This window comes from Crinia signifera, chromosome 8 (assembly GCF_055691185.1).
Source record: "Crinia signifera chromosome 8, ASM5569118v1, whole genome shotgun sequence".
Taxonomy (NCBI): domain Eukaryota; kingdom Metazoa; phylum Chordata; class Amphibia; order Anura; family Myobatrachidae; genus Crinia; species Crinia signifera.
Genome location: NC_139224.1, coordinates 15,467,423 through 15,485,765, shown reverse-complemented (window position 1 = coordinate 15,485,765; position 18,343 = coordinate 15,467,423). Strand labels below are relative to the sequence as shown.

Below are 18,343 nucleotides of genomic sequence, written 5' to 3'. Positions count from 1 at the left end.
CAATGCTCCGCAGGACTTCCCCGCACATTGATTTATTAATTAGGTGTAATAAAAAAATAACGATACAGAATTGTTAAACCTCTGACTGATCACTGATCACGTGACCATTCAGGGCCAATCGCAATCACACTATGATTTATTGGCTTAACAGACTGATTCCTAACAAGTGAGCATTGTATGTAAAGCTTCTTCTATACTTACGATTATTATTCTTATATACAGGTACAAACTGAAAACCGTAATATTAGTGTAATCGTATCAGCGCCCCCTATAGGATAGGAAAACCAGATGTTCTCCTGTAATATCTGCAGTATGTCCTGTTCTCTATGTCCAGTGCTACGGGACCCTCGGGGCACCATATAAATAATCCTGATGTATAACACCAACTCATAGCAATATCCAATAGTATCAGAAATAATCCACACGGCCAGTTCATTATCACATCGTAGGACGCTTCATATTACAGGACAGATGGCGCACAGACTGCGTTATAGCCGCGTCTCAGGTCCACACGGCCCCAGTGAGACCAAACTCTCCTCTCAGCTCCACATAGGAATCCAAGTAATAACTGTGATAGCTGGAACAGCCACATTAGGGCTTTATACAGTAACATGCGGGCAAGTGACTGGCGGGGACTGGCACCTGGCACCCGCAGCTAACTCATCATCGTCTCCGAATGTGAAGAAACCTCGACCTAAGGACAACAGATGTGCAAGATATCAGACAAGACACATGCATCCAGCCTGCTGAGAAGCGCTATACATACATGGCACGTACATAGCCGTTACACATGGTGAAGTCATACAGTACATACATACATACATAGCCATTACACATAGTGATGTCATACATACATACATACATAGCCGTTACACATAGTGATGTCATACATACATAGCAGTTACACATGGTGATGTCATACATACATACATACATACATACATAGCAGTTACACATGGTGATGTCATACATACATACATACATACATACATACATACATAGCCATTACACACAGTGATGTCATACATACATAGCAGTTACACATGGTGATGTCATACATACATACATACATAGCCGTTACACATGGTGATGTCATACATACGTACATAGCCATTACACATGGTGATGTCATACATACATACATACATACATACATACATAGCCGTTACACATGGTGATATCATACATACATACATACATAGCTGTTACACATGGTGATGTCATACATACATGGCACGTACATAGTCGTTACACATGGTGATGTCATACATACATACATACATAGCAGTTACACATGGTGATGTCATACATACATGGCACGTACATAGTCGTTACACATGGTGATGTCATACATACATAGCAGTTACACATGGTGATGTCATACATACATACATACATACATAGCAGTTACACATGGTGATGTCATACATACATACATACAGAGCAGTTACACATGGTGATATCATACATACATGGCACGTACATAGCAGTTACACATGGTGATGTCATACATACATACATACATACATACATACATGGCACATACATAGCAGTCACACATAGTGATGTCATACATACATACATACATACATACATACATAGCAGTTACACATGGTGATGTCATACATACATAAATACATACATAGCAGTTACACATGGTGATGTCATACATACATGGCACATACATAGCAGTTACACATAGTGATGTCATACATACATACATACATAGCAGTTACACATGGTGATGTCATACATACATGGCACGTACATAGCAGTTACAAATGGTGATGTCATACATACATACATACATACATACATGGCACATACATAGCAGTTACACATGGTGATGACATACATACATACATACATACATAGCAGTTACACATGGTGATGTCATACATACATAGCAGTTACACATGGTGATGTCATACATACATGGCACATACATAGCAGTTACACATAGTGATGTCATACATACATACATACATACATACATACATAGCAGTTACACATGGTGATGTCATACATACATGGCACGTACATAGCTGTTACATATAGTGATGTCATATATACATAGAAGTTACACATGGTGATGTCATACATACATACATAGCAGTTACACATAGTGATGTCATACATAGCAGTTACACATGGTGATGTCATACATACATAGCAGTTACACATGGTGATGTCATACATACATACATACATAGCAGTTACACATGGTGATGTCATACATACATACATAGCAGTTACACATGGTGATGTGATAGATACATATATACATACATAGCAGTTATACATACATACATACATACATACATAGCAGTTATACATACATACATAGCAGTTACACATGGTGATGTCATACATACATGGCACATACATAGCAGTTACACATAGTGATGTCATACATACATACATACATACATAGCAGTTACACATGGTGATGTCATACATACATGGCACGTACATAGCCGTTACACATGGTGATGTCATACATACATACATACATACAGACATACATGGCACATACATAGCAGTTACACATGGTGATGTCATACATACATAAATACATACATAGCAGTTACACATGGTGATGTCATACATACATGGCACGTACATAGCAGTTACACATAGTGATGTCATATATACATAGAAGTTACACATGGTGATGTCATACATACATACATAGCAGTTACACTTAGTGATGTCATACATACATACATACATAGCAGTTACACATAGTGATGTCATACATAGCAGTTACACATGGTGATGTCATACATACATAGCAGTTACACATGGTGATGTCATACATACATAGCAGTTACACATGGTGATGTCATACATACATAGCAGTTACACATGGTGATGTGATAGATACATATATACATACATAGCAGTTATACATACATACATACATACATACATAGCAGTTATACATACATACATAGCAGTTACACATGGTGATGTGATAGATACATATATACATACATAGCAGACATACATACATACATACATAGCAGTTATACATACATACATACATACATACATAGCAGTTATACATACATACATACATAGCAGTTACACATGGTGATGTGATAGATACATATATACATACATAGCAGTTTTACATACATAGCAGTTATACATACATAAATGTCATTTACAGTAAGTGGCACATATCAGCTACACGTGTGTGTGTGTGTGTGTGTGTGTGTGTGTGTGTGTGTGTGTGTGTGGGTGTAGAGAGAAGTTTAATACATAAATACCACGTACAGACAGTGGCCCATACTGTAGCAATTACACGTTTGCGCGCGTGTGTGTGTGATATATAGATACCACGTACAGACAGTGGCCCATACTGTAGCAATTACACGTTTGCGTGTGTGTGTGTGTGTGATATATAGATACCACGTACAGACAGTGGCACATACTGTAGCAGTTACATGTGTGTTTGATACACTGGTGCCACGTACAGAAAGTGGCGCTTGGCAAATGGGTTTCCCAGCAGAACATTACACTCACTTGCCACAAAAGTCCCTGACAGTACTGAGAAGCTGCAGCTCTTCCTCGTGGTGGTCACGCAGCCAAGCTTCCACCATGTCGGGGTGCCTGGGGTCCACCTCTAGGAAAATATCCCTGTAAGAGTAAGATGAGAACAAGATCAGACCTGTACCCCAGTATGCCCCCCCCCCTGTCTCCAGTGAGCCGGGGTCGGTGCATCACTGTAATGTCTCCTACCCATTAGGTGATAACAGGCGAGGTGCAAGACGCAGGATCCCCTTAATCACATCCATCCCATCAGGACCCCCATCTAATGCGGAATGATCTTCATACCTAGGATCAAGAAGAGACTAAGAAACGACACATCATTGCCCACCGCGGCTACTGTCACAATGTACAGAGCGCCGTGGCTTTACCTGCGGATCTCCGGCTCCAGCTGGGACATGTCCTCTGTAAATATGTAAGGAGGGTTACTGACCACAACACCTACAGGGCCCAGCTCCAAGAGACGCTCCGTGGGATCTGCGAGACGGAAGCCAGCGAGACAGTCGTTACAGAGAGGAAGAGAGGAATTAGAGAGCAGGAGAGAGACTTCCCCTATCTTACCTGATAATATGTCGTGCAGCAGAATCCGGATCCGATGCTGAAGACCAAGTCTGCGGGAAGGACAAGGAATCAGAGCCATGTGAACCAGTGGTTCTCAAACTCGGTCCTCAGGACCCCACGCAGTTCACGTTTTCCAGGTCACCTGACATTACTGACTGACACATTGTAAAAGATCCACAGGTGGAGCTAATCGTTTCACTTGATTCTCTGAGAACCGACTTTGAGAACCTGTGCTGTAGACTAAGTACATTATAGACAACAGAAAGACAGAAAACAACAGCAACTCAGAAAACCAAAGGACAGCTGTGAGTGAGCTCACTTCATCCTCACATCATACTGCTCCTGGCTGCTGAATCTGGCTATTCAGCTGTGATATCACCATTTCTACATCTGCTAAAACTTACCACTGTTAATGCTGTATGTGCACTGTCAGTTTTGAAAATGCCCAGCTGTACCTCTAATGCTCTTCCATTAGATAGTAGGTGTCCCCCAACACTTTCACATAATAATCAGCTGCATTGTGGTTCCCCCATATAATAATAACCGGCTGCTTTGTGGTTCCCCATATAATAACCGGCTGCTTTGTGGTTCCCCATATAATAACCGGCTGCGTTGTGGTTCCCCATATAATAATAACCGGCTGCTTTGTGGTTCCCCATATAATAATAACCGGCTGCATTGTGGTTCCCCATATAATAACCGGCTGCATTGTGGTTCCCCATATAATAATAACCGGCTGCATTGTGGTTCCCCATATAATAATAACCGGCTGCGTTGTGGTTCCACCATATAATAACTGGCTGCATTGTGGTTCCCCATATAATAATAACCAGCTGCGTTGTGGTTCCCCCATATAATAACTGGCTGCGTTGTGGTTCCCCCATATAATAACCGGCTGCGTTGTGGTTCCCCCATATAATAATAACCGGCTGTGTAGTGGTTCCCCCATATAATAATAACCGGCTGCTTTGTGGTACCCCATATAATAACCGGCTGCGTTGTGGTGCCCCCATATAATAACCGGCTGCGTTGTGGTTCCCCATATAATAACCGGCTGCGTTGTGGTTCCCCCATATAATAACCGGCTGCGTTGTGGTTCCCCCATATAATAACCGGCTGCTTTGTGGTTCCCAATATAATAACCGGCTGCGTTGTGGTTCCCCATATAATAAGAGGCTGCGTTGTGGTTCCCCATATAATAACCGGCTGCATTGTGGTTCCCCCATATAATAACCGGCTGCGTTGTGGTTCCCCCATATAATAACCGTCTGCGTTGTGGTTCACCCATATAATAACCGGCTGCGTTGTGGTTCCCCCATATAATAACCGGCTGCTTTGTGGTTCCCAATATAATAACCGGCTGCGTTGTGGTTCCCCATATAATAAGAGGCTGCGTTGTGGTTCCCCATATAATAACCGGCTGCGTTGTGCTATTACAATCAATCACCTCTTTGCGTTGTCCTGCGTCAGATTCACAGCAGCTTCAGTTTTATCAATGGCGATCACCCGCGCCTGGAATACAGACATGAGAGGAGTCACATGGTGATGTGCATGGGCGGGATTCCCAACAGGTAACCCACAACCCCCGGCACTGCTATAACCCATACACATACTGCTGAACCGTATACACAGAGGACTCTGCACCAATAGCGAGGCAGCGATAACCATAGAGCTGTCCTGGAGGTTCCGCTACCTGCATCAGTATGGCTCTAGTTCATCTTTACCGCTATGGTGGAGGGAACTCAACGGGGATAAATAGGTGCTGATACCTGAGGAATGCCCCGGAGTAGCGCCAAAGACACGGCTCCCGATCCACAGCCAACTTCTAGTACCGTGGTCTTCGCAGAACGGCGCAGATCTGCGCCATCCACAACCAATCCCACCAGTTCCTGTGTACGATACAGTAGAGATCACAGTCATGCACGGAGACGGCTGTAAATAGCAGAGAGTTAGGAGTAAACACTGCAGAGTTAGTGTACGGGGAGATGGACGGACCATTCTCCATACTAGAGACATCTATCATTACCTGACAGATATATACAGGTATATACTATACCAGCTACCTGTGCATACGCTGCTCCTCTTACCACTACCGCAGATCTACCAAGCGATGCTCACCCAGAGATGTGACCCCAGATCCCGCAGTGTCGCCCGTTCTGTGCATTATACACCAAGTACTCTGAGATGCTGTAGCACAGCCGCACTTTCCCTGTAAGGTAACATATCTCCTCTTACCTCTGTCTCCGGCCGCGGGATGAACACAGGAGGCCTCATTTGTAACGTCATGTCCAAGAAATCCCACTCCCCAATAATGTACTGGACGGGGACCCTGTAACGGGGAGAACATTACTGTTACTGACGTACTTTGCAGTGGTAGAAGCATTATAAGAGATACGGACGACCACCCTGACCAACAAGAACCCCAATCTCACATGTTCTGAGGGTGGAAATACAAAGCCCAGTACTGTCCCTCTGCGGGTGTCAGCGTCTCATCCTTATGCACACTGTCCTGTAGGTAAGTGGATGTAACACGGGAGATCAGAGCCCAGTAATGTCCCTCTGCAGGTGTCAGCGCCTCGTCCTTATGCACACTGTCCTGTAGGTAAGTGGCTGTAACACGGGAGATCAGAGCCCAGTAATGTCCCTCTGCAGGTGTCAGCGCCTCGTCCTTATGCACACTGTCCTGTAGCTAAGTGGATGTAACACGGGAGATCAGAGCCCAGTAATGTCCCTCTGCAGGTGTCAGCGCCTCATCCTTATGCGCACTGTCCTGTAGGTAAGTGGATGTAACACGGGAGATCAGAGCCCAGTAATGTCCCTCTGCAGGTGTCAGCGCCTCGTCCTTATGCACACTGTCCTGTAGGTAAGTGTCTGTAACATGTGAGATCAGAGCCCAGTAATGTCCCTCTGCAGGTGTCAGCGCCTCGTCCTTATGCACACTGTCCTGTATGTAAGTGGATGTAACACGGGGGATCGGAGCCCAGTAATGTCCCTCTGCAGGTGTCAGCGCCTCATCCCTATGCATACTGTCCTGTAGCTAAGTGGATGTAACACGGGAGATCGGAGCCCAGTAATGTCCCTCTGCAGGTGTCAGTGCCTCGTCCTTATGCACACTGTCCTGTAGGTAAGTGGATGTAACACGGGAGATCAGAGCCCAGTACTGTCCCTCTGCAGGTGTCAGCGCCTCGTCCTTATGCACACTGTCCTGTAGGTAAGTGGATGTAACACGGGAGATCAGAGCCCAGTAATGTCCCTCTGCAGGTGTCAGCGCCTCGTCCTTATGCACACTGTCCTGTAGGTAAGTGGATGTAACACGGGAGATCAGAACCCAGTAATGTCCCTCTGCAGGTGTCAGTGCCTCGTCCTTATGCACACTGTCCTGTAGGTAAGTGGATGTAACACGGGAGATCAGAGACCAGTAATGTCCCTCTGCAGGTGTCAGCGCCTTGTCCTTATGTACACTGTCCTGTAGGTAAGTGGCTGTAACATGGGAGATCGGAGCCCAGTAATGTCCCTCTGCAGGTGTCAGCGCCTCATCCTTATGCACACTGTCCTGTAGGTAAGTGGCTGTAACATGTGAGATCAGAGCCCAGTAATGTCCCTCTGCAGGTGTCAGCGCCTTGTCCTCATGTACACTGTCCTGTAGGTAAGTGGCTGTAACACGGGAGATCGGAGCCCAGTAATGTCCCTCTGCAGGTGTCAGCGCCTCATCCTTATGCACACTATCCTGTAGGTAAGTGGATGTAACATGGGGGATCAGAGCCCAGTAATGTCCCTCTGCAGGTGTTAGCGCCTCATCCCTATGCACACTGTCCTGTAGGTAAGTGGCTGTAACACGGGAAATCAGAGCCCAGTAATGTCCCTCTGCAGGTGTCAGCGCCTCGTCCTTATGCGCACTGTCCTGTAGGTAAGTGGATGTAACACGGGAGATCAGAGCCCAGTAATGTCCCTCTGCAGGTGTCAGCGCCTCATCCTTATGCGCACTGTCCTGTAGGTAAGTGGCTGTAACACGGGAGATCAGAGCCCAGTAATGTCCCTCTGCAGGTGTCAGCGCCTCGTCCTTATGCGCACTGTCCTGTAGGTAAGTGGCTGTAACATGTGAGATCAGAGCCCAGTAATGTCCCTCTGCAGGTGTCAGCGCCTTGTCCTTATGTACACTGTCCTGTAGGTAAGTGGATGTAACACGGGAGATCAGATCCCAGTAATGTCCCTCTGCTGGTGTCAGTGCCTTGTCCTTATGCACACTGTCCTGTAGGTAAGTGGATGTAACACGGGAGATCAGAGCCCAGTAATGTCCCTCTGCAGGTGTCAGCGCCTTGTCCTTATGTACACTGTCCTGTAGGTAAGTGGATGTAATACGGGAGAGCGGAGCCCAGTAATGTCCCTCTGCTGGTGTCAGTGCCTCATTCTTATGCACACTGTCCTGTAGGTAAGTGGATGTAACATGTGAGAACAGAGCCCAGTAATGTCCCTCTGCAGGTGTCAGCGCCTCATCCTTATGCACACTGTCCTGTAGCTAAGTGGATGTAACACGGGAGTTTAGAGCCCAGTAATGTCCCTCTGCAGGTGTCAGCGCCTCATCCTTATGCACACTGTCCTGTAGCTAAGTGGATGTAACACGGGAGATCAGAACCCAGTAATGTCCCTCTGCAGGTGTCAGCGCCTCGTCCTTATGCACACTATCCTGTAGGTAAGTGGATGTAACACGGGAGATCAGAGCCCAGTACTGTCCCTCTGCAGGTGTTAGCGCCTCATCCTTATGCACACTGTCCTTTAGGTAAGTGGCTGTAACATGAGAGACCAGAGCCCAGTAATGTCCCTCTGCAGGTGTCAGCGCCTCGTCCTTATGCACACTGTCCTGTAGGTAAGTGGATGTAACACGGGAGATCAGAACCCAGTAATGTCCCTCTGCAGGTGTTAGCGCCTCATCCCTATGCACACTGTCCTGTAGGTAAGTGGATGTAACATGTGAGATCAGAGCCCAGTAATGTCCCTCTGCTGGTGTCAGTGCCTCATCCCTATGCACACTGTCCTGTAGGTAAGTGGATGTAACATGTGAGATCAGAGCCCAGTAATGTTCCTCTGCAGGTGTCAGCGCCTCATCCCTATGCACACTGTCCTGTAGCTAAGTGGATGTAACACGGGAGATCAGAGCCCAGTAATGTCCCTCTGCAGGTGTCAGTGCCTCATCCTTATGCACACTGTCCTGTAGGTAAGTGGATGTAACACGGGAGATCGGAGCCCAGTAATGTCCCTCTGCTGGTGTCAGTGCCTCATCCTTATGCACACTGTCCTGTAGGTAAGTGGATGTAACACAGGAGATCAGAGCCCAGTAATGTCCCTCTGCAGGTGTCAGCGCCTCATCCTTATGCACACTGTCCTGTAGGTAAGTGGCTGTAACATGTGAGATCAGAGCCCAGTAATGTCCCTCTGCAGGTGTCAGCGCCTCATCCTTATGAACACTGTCCTGTAGGTAAGTGGATGTAACACGGGAGATCAGAGCCCAGTAATGTCCCTCTGCAGGTGTTAGCGCCTCATCCCTATGCACACTGTCCTGTAGGTAAGTGGCTGTAACACGGGAGATCAGAGCCCAGTAATGTCCCTCTGCAGGTGTCAGCGCCTCGTCCTTATGCGCACTGTCCTGTAGGTAAGTGGATGTAACACGGGAGATCAGAGCCCAGTTATGTCCCTCTGCAGGTGTCAGCGCCTCATCCTTATGCACACTGTCCTGTAGGTAAGTGGATGTAACACGGGAGAGCGGAGCCCAGTAATGTCCCTCTGCTGGTGTCAGCGCCTCATCCTTATGCACACTGTCCTGTAGGTAAGTGGAGTTAACATGTGAGATCAGAGCCCAGTACTGTCCCTCTGCAGGTGTCAGCGCCTTGTCCTTATGCACACTGTCCTGTAGTAAGTGGATGTAACATGTGAGATCAGAGCCCAGTAATGTCCCTCTGCAGGTGTCAGCGCCTCGTCCTTATGCACACTGTCCTGTAGGTAAGTGGCTGTAACACGGGAGATCAGAGCCCAGTACTGTCCCTCTGCAGGTGTCAACGCCTCGTCCTTATGCGCACTGTCCTGTAGGTAAGTGGATGTAACACGGGAGATCAGAGCCCAGTAATGTCCCTCTGCAGGTGTCAGCGCCTCATCCTTATGCACACTGTCCTGTAGGTAAGTGGCTGTAACATGTGAGATCAGAGCCCAGTAATGTCCCTCTGCAGGTGTTAGCGCCTCATCCCTATGCACACTGTCCTGTAGGTAAGTGGCTGTAACACGGGAGATCAGAGCCCAGTAATGTCCCTCTGCAGGTGTCAGCGCCTCATCCTTATGCACACTGTCCTGTAGGTAAGTGGATGTAACACGGGAGATCAGAGCCCAGTAATGTCCCTCTGCAGGTGTCAGCGCCTCATCCTTATGAACACTGTCCTGTAGGTAAGTGGCTGTAACATGTGAGATCAGAGCCCAGTACTGTCCCTCTGCAGGTGTCAGCGCCTCATCCTTATGCACACTGTCCTGTAGGTAAGTGGATGTAACACGGGAGATCAGAGCCCAGTAATGTCCCTCTGCAGGTGTCAGCGCCTCATCCTTATGAACACTGTCCTGTAGGTAAGTGGCTGTAACATGTGAGATCAGAGCCCAGTACTGTCCCTCTGCAGGTGTCAGCGCCTCATCCTTATGCACACTGTCCTGTAGGTAAGTGGATGTAACACGGGAGATCAGAGCCCAGTAATGTCCCTCTGCAGGTGTCAGCGCCTCATCCTTATGAACACTGTCCTGTAGGTAAGTGGATGTAACATGTGAGATCAGAGCCCAGTAATGTTCCTCTGCAGGTGTCAGCGCCTCATCCTTATGCACACTGTCCTGTAGGTAAGTGGCTGTAACATGTGAGATCAGAGCCCAGTAATGTTCCTCTGCAGGTGTCAGCGCCTCATCCTTATGCACACTGTCCTGTAGGTAAGTGGCTGTAACATGTGAGATCAGAGCCCAGTAATGTCCCTCTGCAGGTGTCAGCGCCTCATCCTTATGCACACTGTCCTGTAGGTAAGTGGCTGTAACATGTGAGATCAGAGCCCTGTGCGGTTATATAACCCAGAACAATGACACAGCGGTCAGTCTTTATGCCCCTGTCAGGCACATTCTGTGTGTTACCAGGTAACAAAGGACCTGGCACCGTCAGCGCTGTGCCACGTGCAATGTAATCACCTTCTCATGCGCTCCTCTGCCATCCTCTCTATGAGCGTCAGCTGTTCTGCCGAGATGTAAACACGGGACACGTGTGACGGCATGCTGTGAAACTGTGGGTGACATGAAGGACAACACAAGGTCATGTAGAGCACATTGTACATAGACTACGTGTTAGCCGTAGCAGGGAGTGATTACACCTGGGAAACAGGAGGCAGACTGATCATCCTTCATGTACATGTAATGCAGCACTTCTCTTACTGATACATGATGCGCTACAAGGAATCCTATACTTTCTTATAGTCTGTATCCAAGTAATAACCACATGGCACTCACTCCAACAAGGGTGACATCACAGGGCACTCACTACATCACTCCAACAAGTGTGACATCACAGGGCACTCACTACATCACTCCAACAAGTGTGACATCACAGGGCACTCACTACATCACTTCAACAACATTGCGAAGCACTCACTCCATCTCTCCGACAAGCACGACATTGCAGACACAGTGCACTGTCTCCATCTCTACATCACTCCAACAAGTGTGACATCACGTAGCACTCACTACATTACTCCGACAAGTGTGACATCACGGCGACTCACTACATCACTCCGACAAGTGTGACATCACGGAGCCCTCACTACATCACTACGACAAGTGTGACATCACGGAGCACTCACTACATCACTTCAACAACATTGCGAAGCACTCACTCCATCTCTCCGACAAGCATGACATTGCAGGGAGCAGTGCACTGTCTCCATCTCTCCGACAAGCATGACATTGCAGGGAGCAGTGCACTGTCTCCATCTCTCCGACAAGCATGACATTGCAGACACAGTGCACTGTCTCCATCTCTCCGACAAGCATGACATTGCAGAGCGCAGTGCACTGTCTCCATCTCTCCGACAAGCATGACATTGCAGGGAGCAGTGCACTGTCTCCATCTCTCCGACAAGCATGACATTGCAGACACAGTGCACTGTCTCCATCTCTCCGACAAGCATGACATTGCAGAGCGCAGTGCACTGTCTCCATCTCTCCGACAAGCATGACATTGCAGGGAGCAGTGCACTGTCTCCATCTCTCCGACAAGCATGACATTGCAGACACAGTGCACTGTCTCCATCTCTCCGACAAGCATGACATTGCAGAGCGCAGTGCACTGTCTCCATCTCTCCGACAAGCATGACATTGCAGACACAGTGCACTGTCTCCATCTCTCCGACAAGCATGACATTGCAGAGCGCAGTGCACTGTCTCCATCTCTCCGACAAGCATGACATTGCAGACACTGCACTGTCTCCATCTCTCCGACAAGCATGACATTGCAGGGAGCAGTGCACTGTCTCCATCTCTCCGACAAGCATGACATTGCAGAGCACAGTGCACTGTCTCCATCTCTCCGACAAGCATGACATTGCAGGGCGCAGTGCACGGTCTCCATCTCTCCGACAAGCATGGCATTGCAGGGAGCAGTGCACTGTCTCCATCTCTCCGACAAGCATAACATTGCAGACACAGTGCACTGTCTCTATCTCTCCGACAAGCATGACATTGCAGATACAGTGCACTGTCTCCATCTCTCCGACAAGCATAACATTGCAGACACAGTGCACTGTCTCTATCTCTACGACAAGCATGACATTGCAGGACACAGTGCACTGTCTCCATCTCTCCGACAAGCATGACATTGCAGAGCGCAGTGCACGGTCTCCATCTCTCTGACAAGCATGACATTGCAGAGCGCAGTGCACTGTCTCCATCTCTCCGACAAGCATAACATTGCGGACACAGTGCACTGTCTCTATCTCTACGACAAGCATGACATTGCAGGACACAGTGCACTGTCTCCATCTCTCCGACAAGCATGACATTGCAGAGCGCAGTGCACTGTCTCCATCTCTCCGACAAGCATGACATTGCAGACACAGTGCACTGTCTCCATCTCTCCGACAAGCATGACATTGCAGGGAGCAGTGCACTGTCTCCATCTCTCCGACAAGCATGACATTGCAGGGAGCAGTGCACTGTCTCCATCTCTCCGACAAGCATGACATTGCAGACACAGTGCACTGTCTCCATCTCTCCGACAAGCATGACCTTGCAGAGCGCGATATACTCACAGTCTTGGCTCCGAGTGCATGAGCCACAAGTATCTCGCTTGACTCCTCTGGCTCTGGGATTCCATGATCCTGAAAGACTTTTTGCCAATGCAGAGCCAACTGCTCCGCAGTAACCGCGCCTGTCCCCAACTGCCTGCACAGCGCTGGAGCGACTTTGGGAAAGAGGCGGCGCAGGATATAAGGTATAATTGGCATGGCCTGAAACAAAAGACAGATGAAGGAAAGGACAAGGCAGTAACAGGAGCCCAGCGCTGAGCAGTGCAGACTCTGTTCCCAGCTGCGCCTTCATTTCCTAATCTGTTCTAGATAACCTCAGTTTTGGGCAAAGGTAAAAGCTGGTGTTCTATACAATATCAGGCACAACTTAAACCAATTAAGCAATAACGGTGCGTACACACGGGCTATAATCGCTGGGAATATGGTCGCTGAGCAACCATATTGCCAGTGATTGGAGTGCGCACCGGCGCTAAATTGCCAGGTGCGCGCTCCCGTGTTTAGCCCCCTTATGATCACAAGCTCCTGCGACCAGCTGATTCCCTCTGCAGCTCCCCCCGGCAGAGGTTCCCTTACATCAGCAACCATCCTGGTCACTGATGAAAAGGAGACACTGAGCAATATGGGATGCAGTTAAAATCCCGGCGGTCGGGATCCCGGCGTTCAGAATCCCGACGCCGGATTCCCGAACGCCGAAATCCCGACCTCCGAAATGCCGACACATTCTCCCTCCTGGGGTGTCCACGACACCCCTGGAGGGAGAATAAATTAGCGGGATACTGAATCCGAGCAATATATCGCCCCCGTGTGTACATAGCTTTATGATGGTTTTTAAATATGCTTCAAATTTGATATTATGCTTCTCCCAGAATATAGCTGGAAATCTATAACTATAAACACAATTAATTACTCTTGTGATTAAACTTTCAATTTAATTATAAAAAAAAAATAACCTAATATAAAAATAACAAATGTCACAATTCATATGGCCAAAACAGAGATGAAATTCTATCAATCTTCCTTCTAAATATTAGTATTCCATATAGCGGCAATGTCCAATGCTAAACTTACAAATGGTATGCTCTACCTCCCCAAATCCTTTTTCAATGGTTAAGTCCATATATTTCATATGAGGATATACAGTATATAGCAGCACCAAAATCAGGGAAGTGTGTTTTTTTGAAGGTGAACTGTTGTTCCTTTGTGCTCTTACCCCAATCAGAGTCTGGTGAATGTATAATGTCCAATCTCCCCTTCAACGTTGGACATTGCCGCTATGTGGAATATTAATATTAGAAGGAATATTGATAGAATTTCATCTCTGTTTTAACCATATGAATTGTGACATTTATGTTCTTATTATATTATGTTATATTTTTTTATAATTAAATTAAGTTTAATCACCAAAGAGCGATCTCTTAACTAATTTTGTTTTTAGTTCATAAATTAAAAGCTGGTGTTGTTCACTGCGGATGGGGGACATTCCTGAAATGCAGTGAAAACTGCATTGTAGACATACATGTGCACTGCAGGTGGGGCAGATGTAACTTGTGCAGAGAGAGTTAGATTTGGGTGGGGTTTTACTTCAAAGTGAGATCTATATTGCAGTGTAAAAATAAAGCAGCCAGTATCTTCCCTGCACAGAAACAAAATAACTCACCCAAATCTAATTTTACATCTGCCCCCCTGCAGTGCACATGGTTTTGTCCACCGAAGAAGGAAGTTACCACAAGGAGTGAACCAGAATAACCCCCTATATGAGGAGGCCTGTCCCCTGCCAACTTGGGCCCCCCACAGGTACACCCTAAAAGCGGAACCATAATGGATTGCTATTGTCATCCCTTAGTGCTTATTAGACTGTGGGGATTATTCTGGTTCACTCGCAAAGGAATAATCACTCTCTAATAGGGATGGCCATCGACCATTCGAAATCGCCGGGACACGGAGCATAGTTCCGCCCCCAACACCCGTGAAACCCCTCCCCGTGTTTTGATTGGCCCACAGGCCAATCAATCAAACACAATGGATGACCATCGATATGTAAAAATATTGATGATCATCCATTGCATAGTTTAGCACAATCGATGGCCAGTTGCAGAATTGCCATCGATGGCAATGGCAACGATGGCCATCCCTACTCTCTAATGGACAAAACCATGCTGCACTGCAGGTGGGGCTGATGTAACATGTGCAGAGAGATTTCGATTTTGGTGGGGTTGGGTGGGGTTTGTACTACAAACTGATGTCTATATTGCAGTGTAAAATTAAAGCAGTCAGTATTTACCCTGCACAGAAACAATAAAACACCCAAATCTAACTCTCTCTGCACATCTTACATCAGCCCCACCTGCAGTGCACTTGGTTTTGTCCATTAGAGAGTGATTGTGCCTTTGCGAGTGAACCAGAATAACCCTCTATTAGTAAAGTCTCGTGACAACAAGCCATATCTCAGCTGTACATGCGGGCGCGGCCACATTGGTGTGTGGCGAGAGGACCTTGTTTCTTTTCTTTAAGCAGATTTCCCATTATTGGACACTTTCTTGCAGACTATAAACGATTCTCGGTCCCCGTGAGTTACTATCAGAGCAGTCACCCGGGTTCACATGACCACAGGTGACCCAGAGGCGGGAGGCGCTTTGTAGGTATTTCTAGGAATACCGGGCGGGGACGCGCACAATGTCACCTGGGAGATTACAAAGCTGCAGCCAGTAAATATTCTTCTCTGACAGTTTAATGAGAACTGGCTGACGGGCGAGATGTGCACAGACTCGCTATTATGTCATTCCGGTTTGGACTGATTGTGCGGGCGCCAGCACTGTCTCAGGAGAAGGTCAGGATTTTTCCTACTGACGGATGAACCCTCGGCACATTTATATGAAGTCATCCCGCAGTTTGCAGAACCTGTAATGGGGATTCTGGGCTATCCTCTGGCTCCTTATAAAACCGCATGCAGGGATACTCAAGTTCCCCAAACAGTTCACTTTTGCAGGTCACTCGGCAGGTGCACAGGTGCACTTCTTATTCACGGACACATTTTAAAAGTTCCACAGGTGGAGCTAATTATGTCACTTGCGATTCTGTGTGGAAACCTGGAAAACGTGAACTGTTGGGGGTTCTTGAGGGCGGAGGTTGGGAACCACTGGTCTAGTGTATGGCCAGCACAACTCTGGCATTATTAAAGATATTGGGGGAAATTTACTAAAATAGGAATTAGACTTCACACTATGGGCAACCAATCAGATCCTGTCTACTATATTCTAGCGGGTGCTAAATAAATAAGTAGATTCTGATTGGTTGCCCATAGCAATATCACATGTGAAGCCTAATTCCCATCTTAGTAAATTCCCCCATTGAGAGTTATGCAGACCTGCTTCTCCTCTAAATTGCACAGCCCTGCAATCAGATAGCGGTCACCCCGCCCTGTACAAGGCTGCGAATGGCTTGCGAAAATATTACAGCCCTGTGAATTGCTGCTAATCCATTCGCAACTCACTCACCACCTAATGATTTTCTCAGCGGCTGAGCGCGCACCCCATCGTACAGCATCGCACCGCCGGCATCGGCGCGTGTGTGGGCTGCATAAGGTGCGTACACACGGGGGCGAGATATATTGCTCAGTGTCTCCTTTTCATCAGCGACCAGAGATGGTCGCTGATGAAAAGGAACCTCTGCTGGGGGAGCCGCAGAGGTAATTAGCTGGTCGCAGGAGCAAGCTCCTGCGACCAGCGATTACAATGGGGCAGAAAACGGGAGCGCGCATCCTGCGATTTATCGCTGGTGCGCACTCCAATCACTGGGAATATGGTCGCCTGCAACCATATTCCCAGCGATTATAGCCCCTATCGCCCTCGTGTGTACACAGCATTAGACGTACCCGGGGAGTTGGGAATGCCCTCACAGTGACAGAAAAGTGTGGTGTGGTTATTGAACAGTTCACTCCCCCTTAATCTGCGGGCACATGTGAAGGTCCCGCCATATACCGGCCAATATTGGGAGGCAATGCCTTAAATCCTACGGGAGGGGTTCCCAGATCTTAGCTCTGTGACTTTCTGGAAAGCGCTGCCCTGCACAGTAGGCTGCCCCCTAGAGTCCACCATAATCAGGATTTACCGCCCAAGCGTTTCACTGATGCCACATTAGCTTGTAGAAAATAAATGCCACCCCAATGTCTCACACTCTGTGGTCTATGAATACTTAGTACAATGGGCTGAGTCCTCCTGCTATGGAACATACAACATTATATTATATTAATACCATACTTGCCTACCTGACCCTCTCCATGAGGGAGCAAATGCTCTACTCCTGGACTTCCCTGGTAATGTATGATTACATCACCTGTGGGGAGCTGGGTAATTGATCAGAAAGGTGTCACCACAGGTGATGGCAATCCTACATTACCAGGGAAGTCCAGGAGCAGAGCATTTTCTCCGTAATGGAGGGTCAGGTAGGCAAATATGATTATTACTGTTATTATTTAGCCTCAGAGATCCTCACAGAACATCATATAACATGTGTTGCTCCTACCTGGCACCAGAGGGGTTAATAATGTGTTTATAAGTTAGAGGACAGCACACTTCCGGGGTCCCGCGGAAACAAAGACCGGACACTAGTTCCCAGATAAAACACGGTAGTTGCTAAATTGTAGTGGGGCCCAGGAGGAGGCCTTCACTATCCATTCCACGCCACCACTGGTTGCCTTAGTAACCAGGTGGCGAGCGGAGCGGTAACACACGAGTATCACCCACAATATTGTCGTAAAAGTGAGTGAATAAACACAATCTGCTTTTTAGCCACCTTAAGTAACAAGGGAGCACTTTTGTCTCCCGTGCCGGAGCCATTTTGTAAGCGTCAGGTGCAGGCGTCGCAAGGATAGTGGTCTTCACCAGAATGCACTGCGCGCCTCTGCACATATGGGCCTATGG

At 47.5% G+C, this 18,343-nt stretch overlaps 1 protein-coding gene across 2 annotated transcripts; it reads right to left on the bottom strand.

Annotated features, from left to right (window-relative positions):
* HEMK1 (HemK methyltransferase 1, mitochondrial release factors N(5)-glutamine) lies at window positions 1-18,197 on the bottom strand. Of its 2 annotated transcripts, none has more exons than XM_083155805.1 (11): window positions 17,946-18,197; window positions 13,428-13,625; window positions 11,317-11,408; window positions 6,352-6,445; window positions 5,886-6,005; window positions 5,564-5,628; window positions 4,117-4,166; window positions 3,927-4,032; window positions 3,748-3,843; window positions 3,532-3,645; window positions 1-694 (listed from the first exon to the last, which is right to left on the bottom strand). In XM_083155805.1, exons 2-11 carry the CDS (start codon window positions 13,620-13,622, stop codon window positions 664-666), a joined length of 963 nt encoding a protein of 320 aa, XP_083011931.1. In that variant the 5' UTR covers window positions 13,623-13,625; window positions 17,946-18,197; the 3' UTR covers window positions 1-663. The 2 variants fall into 2 exon arrangements, with proteins under 2 accessions (XP_083011931.1, XP_083011932.1); XM_083155806.1 differs by lacking the exon at window positions 17,946-18,197 and adding an exon at window positions 17,689-17,740.
* Window positions 18,198-18,343: the final 146 nt, after the last annotated feature.

Coding starts and splice junctions, on each gene's coding strand:
- HEMK1 (XM_083155805.1), bottom strand. CDS start 13,622: ATGCCAATTATACCTTATATCCTGCGCCGCCTCTTTCCCAAAGTCGCT. Junction 4,033..4,116: donor GCTGCACGACATATTATCAG/GTAAGATAGGGG, acceptor TCCGTCTCGCAG/ATCCCACGGAGCGTCTCTTG. Junction 3,646..3,747: donor CGCCTGTTATCACCTAATGG/GTAGGAGACATT, acceptor TTACTCTTACAG/GGATATTTTCCTAGAGGTGG.